This window comes from Triturus cristatus, chromosome 9 (assembly GCF_964204655.1).
Source record: "Triturus cristatus chromosome 9, aTriCri1.1, whole genome shotgun sequence".
Taxonomy (NCBI): domain Eukaryota; kingdom Metazoa; phylum Chordata; class Amphibia; order Caudata; family Salamandridae; genus Triturus; species Triturus cristatus.
Window position 1 is genome coordinate 170,379,838 of NC_140592.1, and position 27,945 is coordinate 170,407,782.

At 44.1% G+C, this 27,945-nt stretch overlaps 1 protein-coding gene across 10 annotated transcripts in view; it reads left to right on the forward strand.

Annotated features, from left to right (window-relative positions):
- Positions 1-27,945, forward strand: part of SLMAP (sarcolemma associated protein) — a 1,011,035-nt gene that overhangs the window by 361,925 nt on the left and 621,165 nt on the right. For all 10 annotated transcript variants that reach the window (XM_085624675.1, XM_085624673.1, XM_085624676.1 and 7 more), the window contains exons 5-6: positions 3,794-3,856; positions 26,784-26,879. In XM_085624675.1, the coding sequence (XP_085480801.1) occupies positions 3,794-3,856; positions 26,784-26,879 (159 nt within the window). The remainder of the gene's footprint in view (positions 1-3,793; positions 3,857-26,783; positions 26,880-27,945) is intronic.

Sequence of the window (27,945 nt, forward strand, 5' to 3'; positions counted from 1 at the left end):
TGCTCCAGTCTGTGCCACTCCAAGCTACGCCACTTCACTCCACTCCATTCTATGGCACTCCACTCTGCCACTCCGCTCTGCTCTTGCTCTACGCCTCTCCACACCACTCTATGAGACTGTATGCCATTTTACTCCATGCTCCTCCACTCCAAACCACTGTGTGGCACTCTGCCACGCTACTCCACTCTCTGCCACGCTACTCCACTCTCTGCCACGCTACTCCACTCTCTGCCACGCTACTCCACTCTCTGCCACGCTACTCCACTCTCTGCCACGCTACTCCACTCTCTGCCACGCTACTCCACTCTCTGCCACGCTACTCCACTCTCTGCCACGCTACTCCACTCTCTGCCACGCTACTCCACTCTCTGCCACGCTACGCCACTCCACTCTGACACTCTACTCCACGCTCTGGCCCTCTACTCCACGCTCTGGCCCTCTACTCCACGCTCTGGCCCTCTACTCCACGCTCTGGCCCTCTACTCCACGCTCTGGCCCTCTACCCCACGCTCTGGCCCTCTACCCCACGCTCTGGCCCTCTACCCCACGCTCTGGCCCTCTACCCCACGCTCTGGCCCTCTACCCCACGCTCTGGCCCTCTACCCCACGCTCTGGCCCTCTACCCCACGCTCTGGCCCTCTACCCCACGCTCTGGCCCTCTACCCCACGCTCTGGCCCTCTACCCCACGCTCTGGCCCTCTACCCCACGCTCTGGCCCTCTACCCCACGCTCTGGCCCTCTACCCCACGCTCTGGCCCTCTACCCCACGCTCTGGCCCTCTACCCCACGCTCTGGCCCTCTACCCCACGCTCTGGCCCTTCTACTGCACGCTCTGGCCCTTCTACTGCACGCTACGAACCACACTACTGTACAACTCCACTCCAGGACGTCACAGTACGACACTCCATGCCAATCTACTCTCTAATCCACGCTGTGCCCCTGCGCCTACTCCATTCTACGCCCCTGCGCCTACTCCACTCCTTTCCCCTGCTCCTATTCCACTCCTTTCCCCTGCTCCTAGTCCACTCCTTTCCCCTGCTTCTACTCCACTCCTTTCCCCTGCTTCTACTCCACTCTATGCCTCTGCCCCATCTCTACTCTATGCCCCATCTCTACTCTATGCCCCTGCTATGCCCCTGCTCCACTCTATGCCCCTGCTATGCCCCTGCTCCACTCTATGCCCCTGCTAAGCCCCATCTCCACTTTATGCCCCTGCTCCACTCTATGCCCCTGCTCCACTCTGCGCCCCCTGCTCCACTCTGCGCCCCCTGCTCCACTCTGCGCCCCCTGCTCCACTCTGCGCCCCCTGCTCCACTCTGCGCCCCCTGCTCCACTCTGCGCCCCCTGCTCCACTCTGCGCCCCCTGCTCCACTCTGCGCCCCCTGCTCCACTCTGCGCCCCCTGCTCCACTCTGCGCCCCCTGCTCCACTCTGCGCCCCCTGCTCCACTCTGCGCCCCCTGCTCCACTCTGCGCCCCCTGCTCCACTCTGCGCCCCCTGCTCCACTCTGCGCCCCCTGCTCCACTCTGCGCCCCCTGCTCCACTCTGCGCCCCCTGCTCCACTCTGCGCCCCCTGCTCCACGCTGCGCCCCCTGCTCCACGCTGCGCCCCCTGCTCCACGCTGCGCCCCCTGCTCCACGCTGCGCCCCCTGCTCCACGCTGCGCCCCCTGCCTCACCATTTTGCTCTGCTCCCCTTTGCACCGCTCTGCACTGCACCACTTTGCTCTGCACCGCTTTGCTCTGCATCGCTTTGCTCTGCATCGCTTTGCTCTGCATCGCTCCCCTCTGCACCGCTCCCCTCTGCACCGCTCCCCTCTGCACCGCTCCCCTCTGCACCGCTCCCCTCTGCACCGCTCCCCTCTGCACCGCTCCCCTCTGCACCGCTCCCCTCTGCACCGCTCCCCTCTGCACCGCTCCCCTCTGCACCGCTCCCCTCTGCACCGCTCCCCTCTGCACCGCTCCCCTCTGCACCGCTCCCCTCTGCACCGCTCCCCTCTGCATCGCTCCTCTCTGCATCGCTCCTCTCGACTCGACTCTGCACCGCACCTCTCGACTCGACTCTGCACCGCACCTCTCGACTCGACTCTGCACCGCACCTCTCGACTCGACTCTGCACCGCACCTCTCGACTCGACTCTGCACCGCACCTCTCGACTCGACTCTGCACCGCACCTCTCGACTCGACTCTGCACCGCACCTCTCGACTCGACTCTGCACCGCACCTCTCGACTCGACTCTGCACCGCACCTCTCGACTCGACTCTGCACCGCACCTCTCGACTCGACTCTGCACCGCACCTCTCGACTCGACTCTGCACCGCACCTCTCGACTCGACTCTGCACCGCACCTCTCGACTCTGCACCGCACCTCTCGACTCTGCACCGCACCTCTCGACTCGACTCGACTCTGCACCGCACCTCTCGACTCGACTCTGCACCGCACCTCTCGACTCGACTCTGCACCGCACCTCTCGACTCGACTCTGCACCGCACCTCTCGACTCGACTCTGCACCGCACCTCTCGACTCGACTCTGCACCGCACCTCTCGACTCGACTCTGCACCGCACCTCTCGACTCGACTCGACTCTGCACCGCACCTCTCGACTCGACTCGACTCTGCACCGCACCTCTCGACTCGACTCGACTCTGCACCGCACCTCTCGACTCGAGTCTGCACCGCACCTCTCGACTCGAGTCTGCACCGCACCTCTCGACTCGACTCTGCACCGCACCTCTCGACTCGACTCTGCACCGCACCTCTCGACTCGACTCTGCACCGCACCTCTCGACTCGACTCTGCACCGCACCTCTCGACTCGACTCTGCACCGCACCTCTCGACTCGACTCTGCACCGCACCTCTCGACTCGACTCTGCACCGCAACTCTCGACTCGACTCTGCACCGCAACTCTCGACTCGACTCTGCACCGCAACTCTCGACTCGACTCTGCACCGCAACTCTCGACTCGACTCTGCACCGCAACTCTCGACTCTACACCTCTCTACCCTACCCTACTCTGCACCTCTCTACCCTACTCTGCACCTCTCTACCCTACTCTGCACAACTCCACACCACTCTCCTCTACGCCGCTAACTTTTAGCCATGTACGACATGTCTAAAAAACATTGGTAAAGCCAATAGCTCTGGCGTAGGCAAGACTTTGTCTTTCTTAATGCTAGTTTATATTGCTCTCCCCAGTTTTTGTAAATACTACTACTTAAGTTACTTTATATTTTAGTTGACACAATCCTTAGATCCTCTCTATTAGTTGTAACAAACTGATGTCTGTCTGGACGCTATTCGCACTGTAAACATGTAAATGAAAAAGAAAATCTGTGTCTGTCGACATCCTTCCCATGACAAATATTTGTAGTTGAGCACTTACTGGAATCACGCTCATGAAACTCTTACCCAGAACCATTTTCCCAGGAACTTTATTAATTAAAGAACAACTCTCCCGGTCACAAGTTGTCTGTGTGCCCACAGAAATCCCATGGCTACAGGTTTTTTGTCAGTTAAATAAAGCTTACAGTAGGTATTGTGTTACTTGATGTGACGTCCCCTGTCATAAAGTAAAGGTTAAAATGCGAGGAAATTGAAATGGCGACATTGTGTGTATGTTAAACCTTCCCATAACGTTCTAAATAGTTGCTGTGGTTAGAATTGGAATTGAAAATGACAGTAGACAGCTAATTTGGAATGTAATTAAAACACAGATGTCTTTTTGTGTCTGTTAATTTACTTGATTAGTACTAACGCAGTTAAGATTCTAATTTCACAATTCTATTTCTCAGGTTGCTGCTAACACTCCCAGTATGTACTCTCAGGAACTTTTCCAGCTCTCTCAGTATCTGCAAGTATGTGTTTTCTTTTGTTTCCTTCATGTTTTGTTCATCAAAGTTGTTCTGTTTCCGTTTCAGCCACTGAACATTTAACCGTGACCTGGCTCTGTTCTGATATTGTTGTTTCTCCTACCTCATTGAACAGTCTTTCTGAATAGCTACCTGATCTTATATGGGAATCAAATGGCAATATAGGAACAATTTAATGTGTTTAGCATCCAAAACCTGTCCGTCAAAGGAAGAAAATGCAAACTTACGTGAATTCGTCCCAACTCTGCAATGACAAAAATATTTAATTTTGTCATATGAAATGTATTGTATACATATTACATACTTGTCTTATAATCTGCAAGCACATAAGTTGTTCCTCTAGTTGTAAAAGTATGAACAGTCCTAGAAGGCTGGGGTGTGTTGGGCCTTTTTATTCTTCATTCAATGTGTGCTTCATACCTCGTGTTTGCTAGTGCCATCACATTTTAATTTTACTGCACAAATCATTACTGAACAGCAGACATATTGTTCAAACATACCTGTGTAAGAATTCTAGGCAGGTAGGATTTAAATATTCTGCTCATTCCTGTAGGACTATGTTTCACATTTTTTAAGGTAGCCAGTTTTGACTTTGAGTTAACAGACTGAATTTGTCTTCCATGCCTGGACTCCATAGTTAGTCAGAGGGACTTGTTCTTTGGATTGCACTCTCTAAACACCAGTATTAGTTTTATTTGATTTTGGTAGAAGCTCGAACGATATCGCCACGGGTCTCCTGAAGAAGCCCTCTCCTAAAGGTAGGTGCAGGGCTTTCTTTCAGGGTAGCAGTAGGCTTAGCTCGGCACGATGGGGGTGATGAGACCTCTTGTGTGGTAAAAATGTACACAGTTTTTGTTGTTGTTAGGAGTCCATTATCGATGCAAGGCCACTTACCACTGTCTGTTTCTAGGTTGCTTTCAAGATCCTCTGCAGCTAGATACATCCCCATCTTCCACAAAGATGTGGCACATCAAAATCTCAGTACTCATGGATCCATATGGGGGCTAGCTGAGCTTGAATCTACCAGCTTCGCACTGCTAACTTTGGTTTGCCCTGAAATCCTGCAGTTAAACCCCAGAGTTCTGTATCCTATATCATACCAGTAGCATCCTCCCAAAAATGTCCATAGTTCGTGCCTGGCATAGAAAAGTGGGGGCTCACTGGCAGTGCCTACACACAGTCTAGGATGTTCTGCGGTCCTAGGCTCGTTTTTAACACCAGGTTTATGCAACAACCCTAAAGGGCTTATTAATTGGCTCCCATCCTTCCTCGTTCTGAGACATTTTGTAAGTGCTCTTTCTACCTTAATTTTAGGTACCCACAGATTTTTGTCATGTGGGGAGACACTGCTCATCCTCTCTGGGTATTGTAGATCAAAACGGTTAACATATTGTATCACATGACATTTGTTTTCATTCTGATGCGTTGAACTATACATATTTGTTTCAGGCATTAATTTACCTGTGCAACAGATTAAATATATATTGTTTGTGTTGAACCACTATCCGGCTGTCAGAGGTAGAGTGGTCCTATAAACAAAAGACTCTATTATATCTCTTGGCTGCAGCTTCTCCCGTAGAGGGTAAACTAGCACATCAACAAAGTACACCATAAGAAGGGTACCATCATAATAATTACACATTCAAAAGTGGAAGTACTAGGGACCCAGCAGTGTCACTTCTCTTTGCACACTCTCATAGCAGCGAAGAGCTTCTCTACTAAAACATCGGATTATTCTCAGGCCCTGTACAGCTTTGCATCAGGAGCTCTCTGTGAGAAGTTGGCCTGGCATATGCTGGTCACTAATTATAGTGGCCACCTTGCACCAGTCCAATTCAACTCTTATGGTAGATAGGTTTAAGACAACCTTTTAAAGAAAGCTATCCTAGTGGTAGCTGTGGAGAGCAGCCTTCAGGCTAAGTCTCTGAGGAATGTAAAGCAGCTTGTTTTACCTCATAATCTCTTGAATTATCACATGAAAGGACACCACACAGGTATATATATCCAATATATATGTATTTATTTCTAGACACACTCTACTAATCTCTTTGAGATTAGAAGCCAGGAACACATTCAAATATCAACGTTTCACAATAAGTTAAGCACAAATATGGCTGGGGCCCTAGGGGCGTACCAGACCATATACTAAAAAAGAGGTTTAGTAAAGTCGACTTGCAATGGAACAAGGCCTAGAGCCTGTAGAATCGCTGGGGCTTCACTAATGCAGCAAAAGCAGGTAAGTAACAGACCCACGGGAGACGCGTGCAGTGTGAGAACACAGCCGCGGGTTCCCAATTGATTTCAATGGAGCAAGTCGCGGTTGGATTTTTAAAGTTTTAGGGTACTTCGAGGAAGTCTACAAGCAAGCCACTTACAAGGTAAGTAATTCGAGGGCCAACACACACTAGAGCACCGGAGTGCACGAGTTACCTCACCCAGGGAAGCCGAGTGCATAGGTGTCTTTTGGTGTCGGGTCACGTTGCTGTTTTCTATGGAAGCCAAAGCAGATTTGCTGCTTGCGAAGACTGAAGAAGTGTCCGGTGGAATCCAAGGCTGGATTCAAGATGAAGATGACCTGAAAGCAGAAGGGACAGTGTTCACAATCACTTGCCAGTGACACGGGGCCAGGAAGATGGATGCCCACGTATGTCGGGTGATTTCAGGCGATCAAGGGTGTTTTGACTCTTCGCTCACGAGGACCAGGAGGGATCGACGATGACCAGCAGCTGGATTCGGAATGTCCCATGACGTCTGCAGCTGACTGTGGTGTCGGCAACCGGATTGGAGCCAACAAGCCTTGGCAACAGCAAGTCTCGTGGAAAGTGAATTTAGTCAATGGTGCAGACCAGCAAGGTCTGAGGGACTCACCCAGCGAGGATAAGTGAGGGCAGGCCTGTAGAAACCAGGGGAGCCCTTTGGTTTGATCAGAAAGTCTTCAGGGGACCCACAAGCCAACGGGCAAGGGATTGTGAAGACGCCTCTTGAGGAAATACTTCACAGGAGCCCACGATCAGTCGGGACGGGGTAGACCTCTGATTTTCGGTGCACAACCTGCTGGAGGCTTGGGCCACAAATGGTCCAAAGCACAAGTTCGTAGAACGTCGTGAAGGGGTTGCACTCGACAATAGTGCACGGTACCCGTGTATTGCTGTTCCTCATCACTCGTGGGGTCCACTCACCTCAGCTCTGCTGGGGACTCACAATGGCCATCGAGAAGTCAGGAGATCTGCTTCCGGGGCTGCAGGGACTTCGGGCTCCAGCGGGAGCGGGAAAGTTTGCGACCGTTGATTCAAAGTTTTGGTGCCTGCCAAGCAGGGGAGTCACTCCTTGACCCCAAGGGAGATTCTTCCGTCTTCCAAAGGTAGTGGAACATCGAAGGACCAGGATTCTACTTGTAAAGCATCGTCCAGGGTTATCTAACTTGCAAGGCAGGGAGGGACTAGCTCTATGACCACTCCTCTGGGAGGGTCATGGTAGGGGTGGTTACACCCACTTCCCTTTGTCCAGTTTTGCGCCAGAGCGGGGACAGGTAGACCCTGAACCAGTTTGAGCTGGCATATGCACAGAGGAGCCTACTGCTCCCCCAGTGCAGGACTTCAAAGCACTCTAGGAGTGCACCCACCCAGCCCCAATACACTAAATCCTGTCTGGAAGGGGGTGACACCTCCCTGTGACAGGATGCCTATTGTTCGGCCTCCTCCACTGCGAGTTTCAGTCAGCAGCAGGAGGGCAGCCCAGTGTCTGTGCTGGTGGCATCCATTTTGTGATGCCAGGGCTCTTTCAGATTTCTACCGTGTTACCACAGTAGGTACATGTCGTCTCCTCTAGAAGGGTGGGATCATACTCCCACACCAGTTACTGGTGTGTGGGTATCATTCCAAGTTGTTTGACACCAAACATGATATGTTTTGATGCAGTCATTCCAAAGTTAGCATTTACCGGTAGGTTATAATGCACTTAAGAGTATATGGTTTAACCGCATCCACAAACAGCCACAGGGAATAGACCCTGCCAGCTGCAGAGGGGACCTGCTCAGGCAGAGGCACCCCCTCACATTGTAAACCAAGCACCCTGCCCTCCGGATTGATAGGGCGTGCCTTAGGGGTGACTGATAGGTTTATATGTGTGTGTATAGTGAGATATAGGAACCTATACCTCAGTGAGGAGTGCTAACACTACCTCACCCAGGCTACAGTAGCAGGCCTGTGGTGTCAGATGTAGTCTGCTTCCCAGGGGTGGCATAATACATGCTTCAGCCCCTGGTAGGCCTGTGAAGTATTTATGCCCTTGGTACCTAAGGTACCATATACTAGGGGCTCATAAGGTACCAAAGTATCCAATCACTAGTGCATCTAATATGCACACCAGTCATTTAAGGGACTAAGCAGATAGGCTGGGGTCCTGGATAGCAGGATCCCAGCCAGACTAGTCAAAAACCATTCAAACACCAGGAAAAAAAGTGGGGGCAACCATGCAGTCAGATTCCACCTTCCTACACTCTATTTCCAAAATTTCTAACTGAACTTAATCATCTTTACCAGTTTCCCCTCTAAACTCTTAAGCGAAGAAGAGGAAACAGATGGTTATGGGAGACTCTTGATGTGGAACAAATGGCTTATGCGAATATCGTGTTTTAGCAAAACCTATGAGCGGCCTTAATCCTCTCTTGAAAGGACTGATGTTATGGTATTCTCCCAAAAGTATTCCCCTCCCACAAGAAAAAATGAAACATCCGTAATTAAAAGTGTACTTGAGGTTTGGAAAATGTTACTGATATTTTAAGATAAATATGAATCCTTTGAACTTGCTCATTAATTTTCCAGCTGTCTCCAGTTGTTACTCTAGTCCTGGAAGCAGCTAAATGTCCTGTGTCACAAACATATAAAGCACTTGATGAAAAATGCTTAAGCTGAAAATATTGCAAAAATACTGCCCCGGTCCACCAGAACAGTTAATTTGCTGTAACATGTGTTGTACTTCTATCCTTATTATACTCTTTCTGCTGGTATGAGGGCAGGGACAACTCTACTGAATACTCTTCTGTCCTCAGGGGGATTTGGAGAGAAAGATTGAGCAAAACAGCAAAGTGCCTGTGTCACTGGTCCGCGACAGCAATCCAAGATGATCGATACTCACAATGGAATAAAAAGACCTATGTACAAGGATTATGAACTTCTCTTTTGAGAACCAGAGAAGACAAAACAGTACATCAAGAGAAAACTCATCTGCTACTGAGATGCTTCAGATTATTCCCAGTATCTTCTTTGCATCAAGCTTGATATTTTGGCTGTTTCGAAAATGGCTGAACTAAAGTTGTCATTATGTACAACATTCGTATTTGCAGAAGTGCGGAGGAAACTTGGGCGGATTTGGTTTCACCTAAGCAAGAATGAAAATCCTTCAGGACAGTAGCAAGAAACTGGTCACCTTCTGCAACGTTAAGAGCTTCAGAATGCATGGGATACACTGGGGACAAATTAGCACGCATTTAAATCATACAGCAACAGGCCTCGAGAAATCTGACCAGCCTAACTCGCCCACTCGCTAAGGCGAGTCAGATTTGATCAAGGTGAGCTATTTTAGGCCCTGCTGCTCCGTTCTGGCGAGCAGATAAAGAACAGGTGTTCTTTTCTCTTAGAACGTGAATGAGCAATAAAGATAGATGCCTTTTAATCTTATTTTAGTCTTGTCACATTTGCTTTGCATTCAGGGGCACATGTCAAATATCAGTTACAATTTGTCTTACAATGTGCAGTCAGAGAAAGAAAATAAACTCAACCTTCAGCATAAAATAAGCAGCAAAGCCAGAGGATTTTGTAAAGTGACCTAGCTGACAGTAGTGCTGTGCAGAGAGTGTGAAATTAACGACTGTTGAATGTCAAGTTTTTTTTCTAATGCACAACATTTAAATAGCTCGTAAATGAACCGTACAAACACATTTCAAAATGTATTTTTTTTTTAGTTATGAAAGCACTTTTTTGTAATTCTTTGTGATGAAAAAAAGTTTTTAATAGGATGAAAACAAATAAGAACACTTGGGGCCTCATGTAGGTAGCATACCAGTTACCACTTCTAAAATACCGAACGATACCGAATCGGTATTTTAGAAGTGGTAACTCGTATGTAGGTAATGAGTCGGTATTTTTTACCGATTCGTTACAATTCGGTAATTACCGAATCGGTATTTACCGATTCGGTAATGAGGCATACCTTCCCATTGAGGGGAAGGTATGCCTCATTACCGAATCGGTAAATACCGATTCGGTAATGGTGGAGAAAATGCAAGGGTGGCAGGGTGTCACATTGACACCCTGTTGCACCCCTGATTCGGCCATGTGTGCACATGTGGCACACATACATGCCCTAAGGGCATGTATGTATGCCACATTGCACACTGCTACGCGCTTCCAAATGCATACACACATACATTAATTATTCACCACCAACTGAAAGTTGGTGGTAAATACCGACTCATAAACACACACACACACTCCCCCTACATATCATTTCTGACATCGGAATTTACCGATTTGGTAAAATTACCGAATCGGTAAAATTAGTCTTGTCACATTTGCTTTGCATTCAGGGGCACATGTCAAATATCAGTTACAATTTGTCTTACAATGTGCAGTCAGAGAAAGAAAATAAACTCAACCTTCAGCATAAAATAAGCAGCAAAGCCAGAGGATTTTGTAAAGTGACCTAGCTGACAGTAGTGCTGTGCAGAGAGTGTGAAATTAACGACTGTTGAATGTCAAGTTTTTTTTCTAATGCACAACATTTAAATAGCTCGTAAATGAACCGTACAAACACATTTCAAAATGTATTTTTTTTTTAGTTATGAAAGCACTTTTTTGTAATTCTTTGTGATGAAAAAAAGTTTTTAATAGGATGAAAACAAATAAGAACACTTGGGGCCTCATGTAGGTAGCATACCAGTTACCACTTCTAAAATACCGAACGATACCGAATCGGTATTTTAGAAGTGGTAACTCGTATGTAGGTAATGAGTCGGTATTTTTTACCGATTCGTTACAATTCGGTAATTACCGAATCGGTATTTACCGATTCGGTAATGAGGCATACCTTCCCATTGAGGGGAAGGTATGCCTCATTAACGAATCGGTAAATACCGATTTGGTAATGGTGGAGAAAATGCAAGGGTGGCAGGGTGTCACATTGACACCCTGTTGCACCCCTGATTCGGCCATGTGTGCACATGTGGCACACATACATGCCCTAAGGGCATGTATGTATGCCACATTGCACACTGCTACGCGCTTCCAAATGCATACACACATACATTAATTATTTACCACCAACTGAAAGTTGGTGGTAAATACCGACTCATAAACACACACACACACTCCCCCTACATATCATTTCTGACATCGGAATTTACCGATTCGGTAAAATTACCGAATCGGTAAAATTACCACATCGGTAACGTTACCGATTCGGTAATTTTACCGATTCGGTAGTTTTACCGATTCGGTAAATTCCGATGTCAGAAATTGACCCCCTACATACCAATAGCCAATATACCGGTCGGTAACGGTATAATTACCGAAAATCGGCCGTTACCGACCGGTATATGGCTACCTACATGAGGCCCTTGGTGAGGTGCAAATGATGAGCGTTTTTGCTGAAACCCAGTTTCCACAGATAATTGTTTATACGATGTATAGCTTTACCAGTAAAACTGCATGTTAGTGGGAAGGATTGTGGCCGTTTTAGTGGGAAATGTGTTTGTAAATGATAGTGTGCTACCAAATCATGCTTTAGTAATACATTTATTAAAAGTGAATTTTTAAACATGACATAAGAAACATTCCTGCCCCACCACCCTGATGACAATGCTATTAATGAACTAAGAGGCAGTTCAGGGGTTATGTGTACCCTATATGTGGGCTAGATTCCTATTCTACATGGAGCAAAGGTTTAGTCTATTAAAATCAAACAAAATTGTTTTTTTTACAGCCGAAATGCTGAACTGGCATATTGGAAGGAGCTCTCATATGTAATAATGAAGAAAAAGGCGTGTCTGTGAAATAAAGTATTTGCTAGGGTCACACAATATAAGACCAGATTACAGGTCAAGTACATTACAATTGGGTCGAGTAGATTATTCAAGTCGCTAGACCCAGTATTTAATTTCACCTAGTGGTTTTCAGTTATCTGCACCAGCACTTAATTGTCAGCCCTAGGACCTGCGACCGTCTGCCACAATGTGGCGCTGTTTGGGTAATATAGAGATTACCACAACAACAGTTAATTATTAACTTTAAAGATGACTATTACCTGCTGCCTAAGCCATTCTCATAGCTTTGGGGGCCTGAAATAGTTCGAATTGTAATACTTGTAGAAGTGTGAATGATAGTACTTGTGTTACTATCTTTGGCAGGGTGGCAGGGGCAGTGTGTGGTACAAGGTGCAGAGCCCTAGCACTTATTTTTTTTTTTAGCAAATTAAGCACTGAATGACCTACAGGTCTAGTAATATTTTTATGACTTTTGGAGTTCTTGGTTTCAAAGCAATCTGTGCCAAATATAAGAAGGCATTAGCAAAGTTTGGCATTTTATTGCAACACTACTTCGTCTGAAAACCCAAAATATCTGATGTCAGTACTGCAGCCATGCTTTTGTTTACGTTTTATGAAACTACTATTTCAGAAAGTTCTGATTTTAGAAATGATGGTGCTCTAGATGCCCTTGGAGTTTAATATGTGCTGCTTATCTGAGCTGGACCAAGAAACTTTGACACACCTTATTACCTTATGCCTAGAGCTGAATCGACACATGACCAGTTTCTGGCAGTATTATTTAAGGAAAATCGTATTAGAAACTGTAAAGATACTCTGGATAGCTGCTTAAAAGGAGATTTAAATGGGATTGGTGGGTACGCAGTTTTAATTTTTGTGATGAGGGCTCCTAATACGTTTTTTCATTACGTCATTTGTAATGTAGTTTCATTGGGATTACTAATTTGGTTGCTATGAAATATGTGTATGGAATGGTATATTTTGTTAGTAATCAAATTGGATTTATCTAATGTATTAAGCTGAATTGCATGTTTACCAAATTTCCAATAAGCTTTACATTCTTAAATGTAGTACTGCTTCTAATCTTATTGTGTTATTCATTGTTTCTTTGCCAATAGTTTCATAGCTGTATTCCCTTCTATAAAGTTAACTGCTGTATTTGGCCAACTCTAGTGAATTTAGAGAGATGGGTAAAATGCCAACCCTGAAAGTGATGATTGATCGGTAAAGAAAGGATACACTATGACTGATCAAAAAAAAAAAAAAAGAATTATCTCTGTGGTGCTGGAGATTTTGTGAACTTCATTTCTTACCACTGCATAATCCTGTTTGATTGGCAGCGGTCACTTTAAGCTCCTGATCGATTCCTAACTATGCATCATAAAAAAAGTGTTCCAAGTTCTAAGAAAACTCTCACTCAGGATCTGTACCTAAAACATCAGCAGGACTTAACAGGACCAGCTCAGGGAAAGGGGTTCTTCAAGGTAGCAAGGCATACAATCCGTTATTATAGGACTGAGTAAGGAAGTGCATCAGCAGCATTACACTTTTCTCAAAGGTACTGCACATATCTCAGAATATCAATTCAGAGCACTTGCTGAATAAGCAGGGGAAATACATTCCACTGTTTTGTTTCTGAAAGCATTAAAATCTTAATAAACATGTATTCTAGCCCAGTTGGATGTTGAGTCATCATAACTCATAACTCAATTCCTGTGTAGATCTTCATCTTTCGTTCATCTGTTCCCCAGACCCTTCACAGCACGCCTCTCCCTTGTGGTTCCTTTGCAAACTTGAGATCATATCAATAACCTTTAAAGGCCTAACACTTATTAGGCATTTTATATACCCTCACTGTCTGGGTCCTCTCCATCTCCTTCTCGCCACTCGCCCAAGTCTTCAGTCCAGCCCTGCAACCAAGGTTGGTTTCGACAGCTCCAAAAAAAAAAAAAAAAAAAAAAAAAAAAAAAAATTACTTCTACCCAATCGTGTTTGTTATATTAAGTGTATTAAGTGTATCGTTTGTATTCACCTTTACATGTCACTTCTTCTTCACATTTCTGTCAATTGTATTTTTGTAGCCCTAATTATTCATTATTCTTTCTTAAAAATATCGATTCAAAAGTATTGCTTGGGTGTTGTCATTGCTTTTCCTAAATCATGGATACATGTTACATGTAATGCATTTATATTGTGAACATCCCAAAGCAATTGTAATTCCCCGACAGAACCATTGTATCCGTATAATATAAAACCAGATTCTGTCTCAACACACATTTCAGATGAGGCACCAGTCTCTGCTCATGCTAGGCCGATGTCTTGTCTTGAAATAACCGCAGTGTAGACTCACACCTTGGATGTTCCCCAGTCTCTTCCTTGACGTCAGTACTATTGGAGGCCATGTTCGGCTCGGATTCAGATACAGTTCAAGGACTCCAAAATATTCCACATATTGATGATGGAGGTGGACAACTTTCAATCCCCTGATTATACTGATTAGGGACTTCTGGATTAACAAAATACTGCTGGCTCAGACTCCTGAAATAATTTGTTTCCACCCATACCCCCACTGTGGAAAGTGCCTATTTTCTGGTTGCTATCCACAGAGCTGCAGAAGTACTCGATTTTCAAAATTGCTATTGAGACACAAAGCCAACTTGTTCACAAAGATCTTGCAACCTGTGTATGATCTATCAGAGCCTTTGTTATAATTTGATGAGGCTTTAAAGGACACCTTGATGGCATCTTGGATGGAGCAGTGCTCTTCTGCAGTTAGTTGCCCAGTAGCTAGGTGACTGAGCACAACCCCCGGAGACCCAGTCTTCCTCACTTGGCACCTTACTTGTAGAGCTTGGTGGTCCAAGCTTCCGTTAGTAAGATCAGCTCTAATGTGTTCCCTTCTGCAATGACAATGCCTTTTATTTGTTCTTTAAAAACCAACACGGAAATAAAAGGCATTGCCATTTACAATGCCAATAGCTCAAACTCTCACAACTGCGAGACCTATTGCATTGCAAATGCTTGTTTTTTTTAATGAAAGCTGAAAGTGAATCCTTTCAATGAACAGACTGCATTTCTAGAGCTAACATGTACAATCAGAGAAGTCAGAAATGAAGCTCCTGTTGCAAGTGCTGAACTTGAAAGGCATACCCAGCAAAAATGTTGCATAGTAGATTGTTTTAACAAAGGCCCAGTATTAATATAGCATCTGTAAGAAAGCATGTGTTAGCACTCAGCTTCTCTTTGTGGACAAAAAAGCTGCAAATTTAACATTATCATGACAGCAGAGTAAAACAACTATTACATTTTATCTTTAGGACATCTTAATTAATCTGGACATTGCATGCTTTCTAACCAAAAAAAGCCATTAACCCACCAATAAAAATGGCTGGCTGTACGTCTTATTGTACTTTTTGAAGAATTGATGGCATAATGTTCTCCAAGCAGCAAAAGCTGTCACATCCAGACAAAACGTGAACATGGTCCCACAGAACCCCTGACACTGCCTGTTCCAATGCCTCAGGAAATGTTAAACTACAAACTAAGTTGATAAATTCAAATGAGGGGAAGATTAAAGAGTTTTTTGCAAGTTTTCGATGAACATTTTTAAGTTGTAGAAACTTTTCCCTAACTTGAAAAGTAATCTTGTACAGCTATAAAGTACAACAATACTGGATGTTGGTTAATCCTAGTCAAAATTGATATTGTTTAGGATAGAGTGTGTGGGTGAAATTCTTCTGATGGACCGCAGGGAAGACGCAAGGGAGCAGCCTTGAGTGCTCGGTACGGTAACTGCACCCTGTCATCCTGTGCATACTACTCAAAAATAGGATTGCCACTTTTCTCAGAGAAAAATACAACCCATTTGTTCATGATTTGAGATTCTGGAAGATATCCCAGGAATATACAGTTTATGTTGGTAAAATACTAGCAGGTGTCAATGGAGGGCACACATTCGGTGGTGGCCTTCACTCTGGCACCAATGTCCGTGAGACCAAGCAGGAGGCTGGCAGGCACACATCCTCAGCTGAGAGCCACCAAAGCTCTTTGACCCACGTAATTTAGGCCACTGGCCCCCTATTAATGGTATTGCAGGCACATTTTCCCAATATGGTGACTTATTCCTTACCATATTACTAAATATTTTAGATCTGCAAATTCGTTCCAATTAAGTCGATTTTAGCTTGCTACCTGCATAGTACTACAAATAGTACTATGTGCCTTGAAATACTCTGAGTACTAACTTTATTCCCGGCTCTACTAAGTGTACGTTTCTAGAAGCTCTTCAACCTTACCCCGCTCATCACAAGCACACTTTTTTTGTTTCTCCGCTGGCACTTGTTGACATTGCCTACAAAAAAGAGGTACTCAACAAGTGCAATAGGTTAACTTTGCTTTTCTTATTTCTTACATGGATATTTACTTTTCAATTCATTATTCTATTAAATACAAACCAGATAAAAATACAAAATGTCCGTAGACTATCCTTGGAGGCGTTTTATCAGCACACATGATTTTTTTAAGCATTTCTGTAGCCAAGAAAGACATTCATTAGGCGACATCGCTCTGAATTCCTCGCCCTCACTTAGGTGGAGCTAAATGGGATACTCATGACCCAAGGTGCTAGTCTTTCCAGCTAGTAACACTATACCTGCAATTTAAACATTTTTTAAATTCTCCCCAAATAACGGACATGAAATGAAAACCGGGGTTTGTATTAACTTAAATAACCTAGTGATCTAAACAGTCTGTGAACCGTCAAGAAGGCCTCTGTAACATAAGTGAGCCTCTGTTTTACTGGGCTGTCTTAAAACAATAATGCGTTTCCTGTGCAAGACATTAATTACATAGGTTATCAAAATAAGACAAAATAATATAATTTGTGATTGTGTAAAATGAAGGAAGTGGAGGGCCGTACCACAGAGGCTTAATGAATCACAGGCGGGAAACAGCCTCCTGGCTAAGCAAACACGAGGCTTTGCACACAGTTATCGAGTGGATATACAATTCAGCAAGCCGGAACTCTTTCTGTGTTTACATGGGTGAGATAAAGGCCTCACAGGAACCATCAGGGGAAAGTCCCGGAGTGCTTGACCTACTCCCCACAGAAGGGAACGCTCAGCGCCACACATGGCGCTGAGGCTCGCGCACCTGCCTTGACCCGATAAAGCGAATACCTCATATTCAGGCGGAAGCTCTTTTTAACCAGCCACCTAGCTCCCTAAGGCATCCCAAATTAAGTATTCCCCAAAATTTACAGGTAAAGGGCAGTCAAAACAGTTAACTAACGCAACGCGCCTTTTCATAATAAACTTGTCTTAAAAAAAATATGGTTCACATCAGTCAAAAGCATACCTCATAATCCGAAATCCTCACTTTATAGGGACATACAGACTGGCCATATGCCTTCGTCCGGCACAGTTCATGTAATTAAGCGGACTATGGAAGGGTTTTCACGGCTCTGCCCTTCAAAGATCTCTTTCACCCACAAACACACATCTTCCCAATATATGCCAAATCTAGGAGAAGGGTCAGAGAGCTTTTTCAAATGATTCAAGTCCCGCTTCAAACGCTTACTTCACGGTTGACTTGTGTGACGTCGGTGTCAGAATGCAGCTTTGTTACATCACGGAGGGTGCTTTAATGCAGAACAGATGTCGGCCGTGCGGGTAACAGACACCAATAGGCCATGGGTGGGCAAATGCGGGACATGCGCCCGCATTTGCCCAATTGTGTGCTGTCTTTGTTAGAAAGACGCACGCAACGCCCAGTAGCCTGCAACAATAACAAAACCACACACACGAGCGTGTGGTCAGCTTTCAGAAGCCCCTACAAGAAGTCTCGCGCTGCGCGAGCAGGTCTGTGCACTGCAACACTAGTCGCGAGATCTAAAAAGGGGATTCCAATCTGCTAGCTTGACCTGTAGTTCTTTGAATGCTGTGTGTCTCCTGGAGAGAGTCAAACACACCCTCTTTGGAATATGGTAAGAGAGATCGTGCCTGCTATGCCTAATTAATTCACGAGCTCTTTTGCCCAAACAATTTAGACCCGACAAGACACTGCTAAAAATCTTGAGGGCTGTCTGTAAAACTACACAGACTGTGTAGTCGCACACCCATGAGCAAAGGTGTTGTGATCAAACGTTATGCTTAAAACCGGTTTTTCTGGTGACGTACAGGCACCCCTCATAGACATGCTTTTTGATGGTTCCAGACTTCCTAGAGAAAAGGCTGACTCAAGTCTGGCACATTTTAACAAGCATTGGCAAAGCCAGTAGGTTTTGCCTCTGCGAAATCTATTGGTTTTGTCAATTCTTTTTTTGAGACATGTTGCACAGTGGCAATAGCTGCTACACATCATGGCTTAAAGTTTTTTTTTAATAAAAAAGCTATGCCGCAGACCGCTTGGACCGCAGCGTAATGATTTTTTTTTTTACTTTAAGACATGCTGTACAAAAGCTAGCGCTGCTGTCTAATATGCTTAAAAATATCATCACATCCAATAGATTTTGCAGAGTTGAAACCTATTTGATTTGCCATGCTTGTTGTAAATTGCAGCACATGCCACAGCCTCGATAAGTGATGCGTAAAATAAAACACACACACTGCTGCATTGTCATTCTGTGCACTCCTGCAAGCTGCACAGAATTTACTTACAAGAAACATGTAAGTAAATTAAGATTAAAAACTAAAGAAGTCACATGCACATTGTGGAGTCTAGTGTGTTTGTGTGCGTTTTTCTATGTGCGAGGGCCCATCTATTAGCGTGTTAGTGTGTGCAATTTGTGTGATTGCGTGTACTTGTTTCTGAATGTTTATTTTTCTGTGTATGAGATTTTCTGTGGTTCTGTTTGTGGGATTGCGTGGGTTTCTGTATGTGTTTGTGTTTCTTTCTGAGTATCCGTGTAGATGACTGGAGCAGATGCACTTGGCAGTAGAGATTTTATCAGAGTTTTCAAATCGGATTCCCAATATCTCCTTTAAACAGCCCCATCAGCCCGCCTGCTAATCTAGCTGGTGTGTATCTGGATCGATAGCCTCAAATTGGCTACAGGTTTATAACAATTGGAACACCATCCTTATTTTTGCCACTATTATAGCTGCTGTGATTTTAGAATCACATTCTGACACTGTCTATAGCTGTTAAAATTGGTTCTAGGAGAGAACCACATTTTGAAAACAACGCTGCAGCAAATGTTTTGGCGAAGAAGTTTTCAAAATAAGACAAATTGTATAGTTTCCATTGAAATATCTGATTTTTGCACAGGATGTTCATCTATTCAGCATGCAGGCTGGTAGGGGAGAAACAGCTATAGGGGGAGGAGGATGAGAGGGGTCAAGGAGCAGCTACAATAAGCTGGGAGGAGAGTAGACTGCCTGCAGATGCACTCCTATGGAGTGCTCAATACGACATTTAAAAAAAATTTACCTTCAGAGTTCGTAGCCAGTGGAAGGACACTGGCCAGTGAACAGAAGCTGCACTTGGGCAAATTGCCATGGCATAGACAGGCAAAGCGGAGCAGGAGGACGTGTAAAGTAAAAGCAGACATCGTGCTGACTAATAAGAAGCATGCAAGTTAGAGAGATATTGGAATCAGTGATTGGTATATAAAGGTAAATATTGGGCGCAATGTAAGCCCCTTTTAACATTATTTATTTTTAATTACAAGTGATTGGTCAAGCACAGCGTAAGCGCTGTGCAGGTTAATCCTAAAAGTGGCTGCATCACAGCCCACTCTTTTTGCTTATAATCACCAGCCCCTAAGTTTAACGAACAATACAGAAAATTCATAGAGCCCTCTGAATGCCCAACATATCGGCAACAGCCCTCACAACCCATACAGCAGCCAACTCCGACTTTTCAGTGTTCAAGCGATGATGTGGTAGCCAAGGTCGCAGACACCTCCCAGGGCAACAATCCTGTTCGCCCTCTGCCACGGTTTCCCAGTCCTTTTAACATGATCCGCCTATCGGATATCTATAACTTAAGGTCAATGGGTGCAACAAATTGTTCAGAGAGTCATGACCTATGTTTTACATCTTTCCCCTTGCATCCCACATGTTTTTGTTCAAAATTCAGTAGATTGTGCTGCCATCTTTCTGCAGGAAGTACAATCTCTTTGGGCCACAGTAACCATAAAGAGCGACCTGTTGGTGAAATTTGAGAGGTTACTCGTGCTGTTTATTGGTGGTCAACACAAGTAGAGGATTGAAGCTGATTTTAGATCTTTTTCCCACACAATGCCTTCTTACAGAAGGACAGATTGAACATGCTTACTCTGGCCAAGGTTCTTTGCGCCGTGAATATGGGTGATAATTGGTAGCCTTAGTCCTGCAGTACGCTTACTTTTATATGCCTGTCCAGTAGTTCCTCAGATGCGATCTTTGGTGTGTTTTTGTTTTTAAAGTGGATTTGGAACATTTTCAATTTACTGCTGTACAGTTCAGCCTGACTTCTGCACCTTGGGTGTTTATGAAAGGTCATGGCAGTGATTGTGGCCCATCTTTGCATGTCATTAATGCACTCATTTCTATACCTTTGCAACTAGCTGCTAAATGTGGCCGCTGGCCACAGTCTGTCGCAGTCCACCTTCGAACAACACTCCCCTATCTTTCATCCCTGAGGACCAAAGTCCCATCTGACAAACAGATACAGCATTCTCTTCATATGGGCCAACCTGGACAGTATGGTGTTCAGGGCATTCTCAATCATGCAATGCGTCTGGGACATTCAGGATGTAATCCGGATGTTTTGGGCTCAATCAAATGTTTCCGGCACAGAGGTTTCTGAGGCCTCTTTGCCTCCTGTTTCCTTGTGTCAGCTGGTGCATATGGGTCTTGGAGTGGAACCACTGCTTTTAGTGGCACAACACCTGGGCCTCACGTCGTTCAAAATCTGTGTCTCGAAGGCGCAAGTCCGACCTTCCATGGTGGGAGCTGGACACCAAACTGCCGTGTTTCAGGCAGTTCTCCCAACCTCAACCAGAGCTCACAGCAGTGACAGATGCATATTCTCTGTGTTGGGACAGTCCCACAAAAAAAGTGTTGATTAGGTGCTTCTGGTCCTCAGATTACATCAATCTTTTGGACCTTTGTGCCTTTCGGGTGGCTCGAAAAGCCTTGTTCGCGATCTATTAAGGAGAGGCCTGTGCCAGTCCGAACAGAGACCACAACCGCCATGTGGTACTGCAACAAGGATGCCGGTGTGGGGTTGTGGCCTTTGTTCCTGAAGGCAGTGCACCTTTAGAAATGGTTGGCGAGTGCGGTGGTCTCCCTGGTAGCCAATCATCTAGCCGGGTTGCTAAAAGCCAGGGTGGACAAGCTGAGCAGACGTGAGCTGGCATACGACAAATGGAATCTTAATCCAGCACTGGCTTAGGACATCTTCGCCAAGTGGGTCAGGCCCTGACTGGATCTTTTCAAGAGTGCCGAGAACATGCAGTGTCCCAATTACTCGCACTGGAGTTTCCACCAAGAGGATTGTTAGGGGACACATTCTGTTTCTAATGGGTGCTGTACTTCTTTACACCTTACAATGTTGACTGCCTTGGAGATGATGAAGTCATTTTTATATTGCCAAATTGGGCCAGTATGGTGTGGTACCCTGAGCTGATGTGTCAGAGCCTTGTCCTCTGATCCATCTACCTCTTCAGGAGGACCTCCTATCCAATACATGAATCTCCACAACCTATGCTTTCATGCCTAGAAGTTGAGTCGCAACAGCTGAGTGGTGTTGTCCTTTGTGCTGGGTTAGAGGGTGTGATTCTTGTGACTGGAAACCCCTACTACCAAATAAATTCTTTTTTGCGTAATCAGGTAAAATTTGTGGCCTGGTTTGGGGGCCATCAGTGTGATCCTGTAAAGGCCAAGTTATCTTTTGTTTAGTTTGTCCAAATTTAGCCCCAGCAAGCCTTTTGCTGTGGGTACGGTTAAGGGTTGTATGTGGATCCTTTTTGCTCTTTCTGCATTTACTCATCTTTATTCAAGTCACCACTTGCTATTTTCTTTCTAAAAGGACTTGTCCATGTTCCCTCTGACACCTTTCTTGATGCCTCATTGAGACCTTAACTTAGTCCTTGTGTATGCCTTTCCTATTCATGCAGGTCTGTTCTCTGTGGCTGCTTATTAATAAGATGGAAGGCATTCACCACCTAGTCCCAAGGAGAGCACTTAGTTTTTACACAGAGTTTTGAAGGCATGCAAAGTATCCATCCAGCTAGTCCTGGGCTTTTTTTCAGTTGCCAGAAAGGGAATACAGTACGTAAGCAAATCTCATCTAGGTAGATCACTGTGTATTTAGCCAAGACTGTTTTGACCACATTGGTAAGGGGTGTTCCAGTACTGGACATCTGCCAGACTGATGTATGGGTGTCCCTGCACACTTTCAGCAAGCACTATTGCCTCAACAGTCAAAACCGCAGAGAGGGCCATTTTGTCCACTCTGTCTTGCAGGACGTCAGTGAGTTCACTCCTCAGATCCTCCAACTTTTGGGAATTGCTGTGGGGTTATCTCCTCAAAAGTTGAGCTGGCTGATGTTAAAAGCATCAAATGAACAAGTTACTTGCTTTCCATAATGTTCTTTCTGCTGGATTCTCTGTCGAACCACAGATTCCTTACCGTTCGTCTTTTACCTCGAGTGCACTCTTTAACAGTTAAAAAGGTCCCAAGTTAGTTTTGGCACACTGTCTCCTCCAGTCTGTCATGGTTGATCCTTGTCTGAGGAAGTGGGAAGGATAAATTGACGTTAGCATGCTGGGGCGGCATCTATATGTTACTTCCGAAGGTGCTGCCAGGCTGCCGCAGTGTTCAATGATGCCACCGGCTGGAGCAATTGGGCGAAACAAATTTGGATCTAGTCTGGTGCATGGGGATTGAATGAACGGTTTGATAATGTATCCCCCAGAAAGAGTGTTACTTAATGTAAGAAACTCTTTCTTTGCTCTCCTTGTCAAATTGTTGGAAACCTTAATTTAAAACTTACAAAATGATTGCAAACACATGCAAGCACACACTGATACCTGGAGTTATGTTCACACTTACCAATCGAAACAAACCCAATTTACAGAAGAATATTAATATTAATACTGCAGACAGTCCCAAAATAGTATAAATCTAGATTCCTTTTTGATAATATTTATCTATAGCGTTTTTATTGTGCTGCTTATAAACGGGCAGCATCCAAGCACTAAAGTTTTTTTCAAAGCAAATTTTTTATTGGCTTCTCATTTTTAACTAAGACTTCCCACAGGAATTGGAGCCTAATAATTTTTCTTTTTTTTGTGTAAAACCTTTTTTTGTTTATTTTGTACAGCACAAAACAAGCACATTGCCTCTAACATTGGAGCATGCAGCATTTTAAACGAAAATAAAAGTAAGAACCGTCATGTTCCATCTCTGCACATGCTAAGTTCCGCATCTTACGATTTACTCTCTATTCAATAGCATGCATAAATATCTAGAATTAAGAGACAACCCAGGGGGTATTGGAAGTTGCGCATAGAGTAATCTCCTGAAGGTCAAGATTGACTTTTGAGGCCCAACTATAGGGAATTCTGGACATGAATAAGTTGAGTATTATTGGTGTTCTTGCTTACTGCATTGTTCAGTTTAGTAACATACTTCAAAACAGAACATTACGCAGGTCCACAGACTTTATTCAAAAGTTCGAAGAAATCAACATGATCAGCACAAATTTGAATTTCTCAGTACAAGTCTTGACTTGTGCCCGTTCCCCCCAAAAAAACACAAAAGATGGTTGGATTAAGCTCAAACACCCTGCCATTAAACATCCTATTGTATTAAACTAAACCACACCTTCCTCACCCTCTTGGTTATTAGGTTATCCACTTCAATCTTCCAGGCACCGCCATCTTCTCTGGACAGGTGTTATTGGTGATGCAGAAGTGAACTTATAAATCCTCTCATGGAAATAAGAAAGGGTGGTATTCTGCCTGGTATCATTTCCACACAGGTTCAGCTCTCTTGCCATAATATCCTGTTACCCTGTTGAGGTTGTAATTAAATTTCAGATATTGAGAGCTAGCCATTTGACCTCCACACCATAAATGTTAATCTTAAAGTAGCACAGCTCACTGGCTGCCTTGTTCACAAATGGAGGCTTCATGGCTTTACAAAGGGTCTCATCTCCATTACACGTTTTTTTTTACATATATATTTTACCTCAGCTTGTACATAATGCAGCACTTGCACTGGTACACTTTTGCATTGATTACAGTTCCTTTGAAACAGCAACACCTACTGCTTTTTGTTCTACCTTACACCTACTTAGCTGTTGCAGTCAGTAACTTTTTTTGACAAAATAAGACACCCTGAGAGTCAACCAATTATGCCATTTCCTAATATTTCGGAATCCTTTCCTTGGTTTATTTATTTATTTTTCACTTTAGTCTTATCCTCCACGCACAAACCCCTAGAACGTTTTTAATACCCTATATGCTTAGATAGCTGCATCAAGATATTGATTAGACACTGGAGTTTAGTTAGCACAACAAAGTTTAAAGCATTCGCCCTGGTTGAGTGTCAATTTCAGTAGTGACCATTTTGTAAATGTTCATCTCATCATAGCAGCCTGCATCAATTGTGAAATATCCCTGTGCAGATTTAAACCCAAAATACCACAAACTATCCTTTTATGGTTTACCTATTCACCTCTTCTTTATGGCAATTAAAGTTATAGAGAGAATTTCAGGTTACTTTAGTTCATTTTTTGGTCTGGTAAAGTTCCATATTTATGTAGCAAAATTAATGAAGATGGCCCGAGAGCTGAAACTAACACTAGTGAATCTGTATAGAACAAAATTGTCTCCATTACAAAAAATTCCCTCAGATCTTGTCTTCCCTCCCCTTAACCACCAGCACCCCCTTTGTGTTCCTGAATACGATTTCTAATATATCTTTAATAACTGAACCAAAGTTGAATAAGTCCTTTTCATCTAGTTGAAATATTTCTCTGTATCAGTATTGATAGCAGTTTCTTACAAGTACATTTTTTATTCTTGGGTCCATCATATCGAAGACCTCGCATATATTTTCACTTCCTTAATGGCCTTGATCAACCTTGTCTGGAAGTGATGTGTCTGCTTTACCATAAGTGGTTGCAATCTAACAGCAAAGCGTGTCAAACTATTGAGTTGAATACTTTCAGTTGAGGTAATCATTTAAGCCAGCATGTGCTTAATATCTTGATTTTTGGGATACCCAGTATTCCCGGATTACTGACCTTAGTTTTTGTGCAAATATGAACACTTTCTAAGCACTGGGCAAATGCAGTTTGCTTGAGCTCTCCCTTAGGGGTTATCCTCCACCTGTAAATTAAGGAAAATGAAAGGTAATGAACATTGATGAGTGAAATTCATCAAAGGTAGCAGTTAGGATGAATGATTCTAGCAACAATGTTATAAAATAACATTCCAGTGACCTAATTGGCGCACCCGCGATGACACAACATGGGTGCAGAAGAACCTTTTGTTAATGCGGATGAATCGGAATGGGTGTAGCTAAGTGATGGAAGAAGTAGGCCAATTAAGCATTTATTTATAAGCACTTACTTGTATGTGTGTCGAAAATTAGATTTCATATGGCAAGGTATCTTAGACTCTGTTATTCAGCAAATGGGGTGTTAAGAGTTTATGGCATAACATAACTTGTAAAGTAAACATTCATCCAAGGGTATCTTGGTGCTGGATAACTGATGTTTATTGTTACCCAACTGAATCGTATTCTTATCAAAATCAGAAGGATGAAACGCTGAGTGAACCCGGCAGGATTTGAACCTGTGACCATGAGGTCGAACATAACCCCTTACAGTGGACTCAGTCCACTAAGCCACCAGACCCAGATTAGCATAGGGCTAGATGTAGATGTCTTCAGGTTGGGGATGATGGGTAAAATAGAAATAGTTAACGTGATAGTGAGAGCGTACCTGGAGAAATTGTCAGTGGCAAGCACTTGAACAGTATCTTCAGCAGATTGTGAATGAGAAAGAAATGTAAAATGCAGCGGTCTGCAATCGGTTATGGAGGAAAGAGGAGAAGCAGCAGAGCTCTTTACTATGAATGATTATAAAATGGATTTTGAAGAAGATGCCAGAATCTACATGATCAGGATGCGAGAGAGAGTGTCATTAGAATGTGGCTGTAGATGAGTCGTTCTGGTTGTTCAGGTGTTTGAATAAGACAGTTTATTGAGTGTGGTAATGGTCAGATAGGGTTCTTTCTATAAGATCTCTGTGACATCGGGTATACACATTAAAAACTGTCTTAGATGGAAAAAGTAGATGTATTAAATCGTGTATTCTGCTACAACAGTGATTGGGTACAAATCAGGTTGAAGCATCACACTAAGTACTTCAGAATAAATGCACTATAAAAGGCTAAGGCATATGATGGAGATATTTTAGTTGCCATCTGATATCTACAAATTGTAGCAACAAAACAAAATAAACCAGAAGTCCAAGTGCACAGTTGATGGTGTGTTAAAGCAAATGTGGCCAAAGTGCACTACCAGTCTATCATCTGTTTACAGGAGACTGGTGCCCAGTTCTAATCTGTTAGGATTTTTAATTTCTACCTCGTTTTTTTGATTAATTGAAAATTAAGTCTGAACTCCAAAGAAGGAAGAAAGCCCCAAAGTCACAGGCATGCCCAGTAAAGAGGAAAAGAGCACCCACTGAGAAGAATAAAAAGTAGGCTGTAGGTACCGTAAAAAGGTTTTGTTTGGTGGAGAAATTACAATTGGATGATTGTGGAATAACCAACAAAAGATTGTAGACCCATGTTTGCAGATAAACTATCATTTTTGTGAGTTTTCAATCTATATCACAATTGATTGATCGTATCTATTTTCTTGTAGGAGGCCTTACATCGAGAACAAATGTTGGAACAGAAGTTGGCCACCCTTCAGCGACTACTAGCCAACACACAAGATGCTTCAGATTCTAGTTGGCAGGTACCTAGAGAACTCTCTCTGGTTTTGTGGGGACGTATTAAAGGAATGGATGGTTGGTTTAAAGCAACCTCCACCAACTTGCCCTATGAACTTGGGCAACTTTTTCTTTTGTATATCTAAATGTATCTGCTTGTGTCTAAAAACTGAAAAGCTTGAAAACTTGTACTTTATGATTTTTATAACAAGATATTATAAGGTTTTCATTAAATGCATAGCATATTGTTTTTATACTGATTATGCTGCAAATGATAACGTTCTTTATCCGCATTGCACAACATGCCACAGGTTATTATAGAAACGGGAAATACCGCCTGTCCTCCATCATGCGAAACAGTAATCCTCCAAGACATGCTTACCCTGTTTCTTAGCTGAATATGACAAAAACTTGATTCTCACCCTAAAGACATTTCTCATGTAAAAAGTGACATCACGATTCAGGCCAAGTTAACACACAATCCCACTCCAAGAAAAGAGCAATGGTCTCACCACAAAAGATCTCCAGGAGACAGTTGGCAAACCTGCAGGAACCTTAATTCCCATGAGACTCCAGTCCCACAGACCCTACCGAGTTCTCCACCCCCTTTCCTCAATTGAACTAGAATCACTCAGCGAATCATACATCACAAAAACTCTGCAAGTGGACTCCAAGCCTCCATCCAGAATCCCAGTTATAATGGGCACACATAGAATCCCTAACATATCTCGCAGACCACCTGCTCAATACACCACTATTCAGACACTACACTGTACAACGAATAGTCGTAGCTCCCTAACATGCATGCTACTCAGCTGCCAATCAGCAGTTAAAAATGCCAGCGAAATAGCTGAAACCATACTAGCTGACGCAATCAACATTGCATTCTTAACGGAAACGTGGCTTAACGAACACTCATCCCCTATACTGGACTTGCTCACACAACCCGGCTTTTCTATCATTAGACTGGATAGACCAGGACAAATAGGTGGCGGACTAGCGATCATACACAAAGAAGAAACCTAGCGCTACACATTAGAGACCATAAACTACTCTATCTTCGAATACCTCAGAGTCGAACTCAAGACAGAA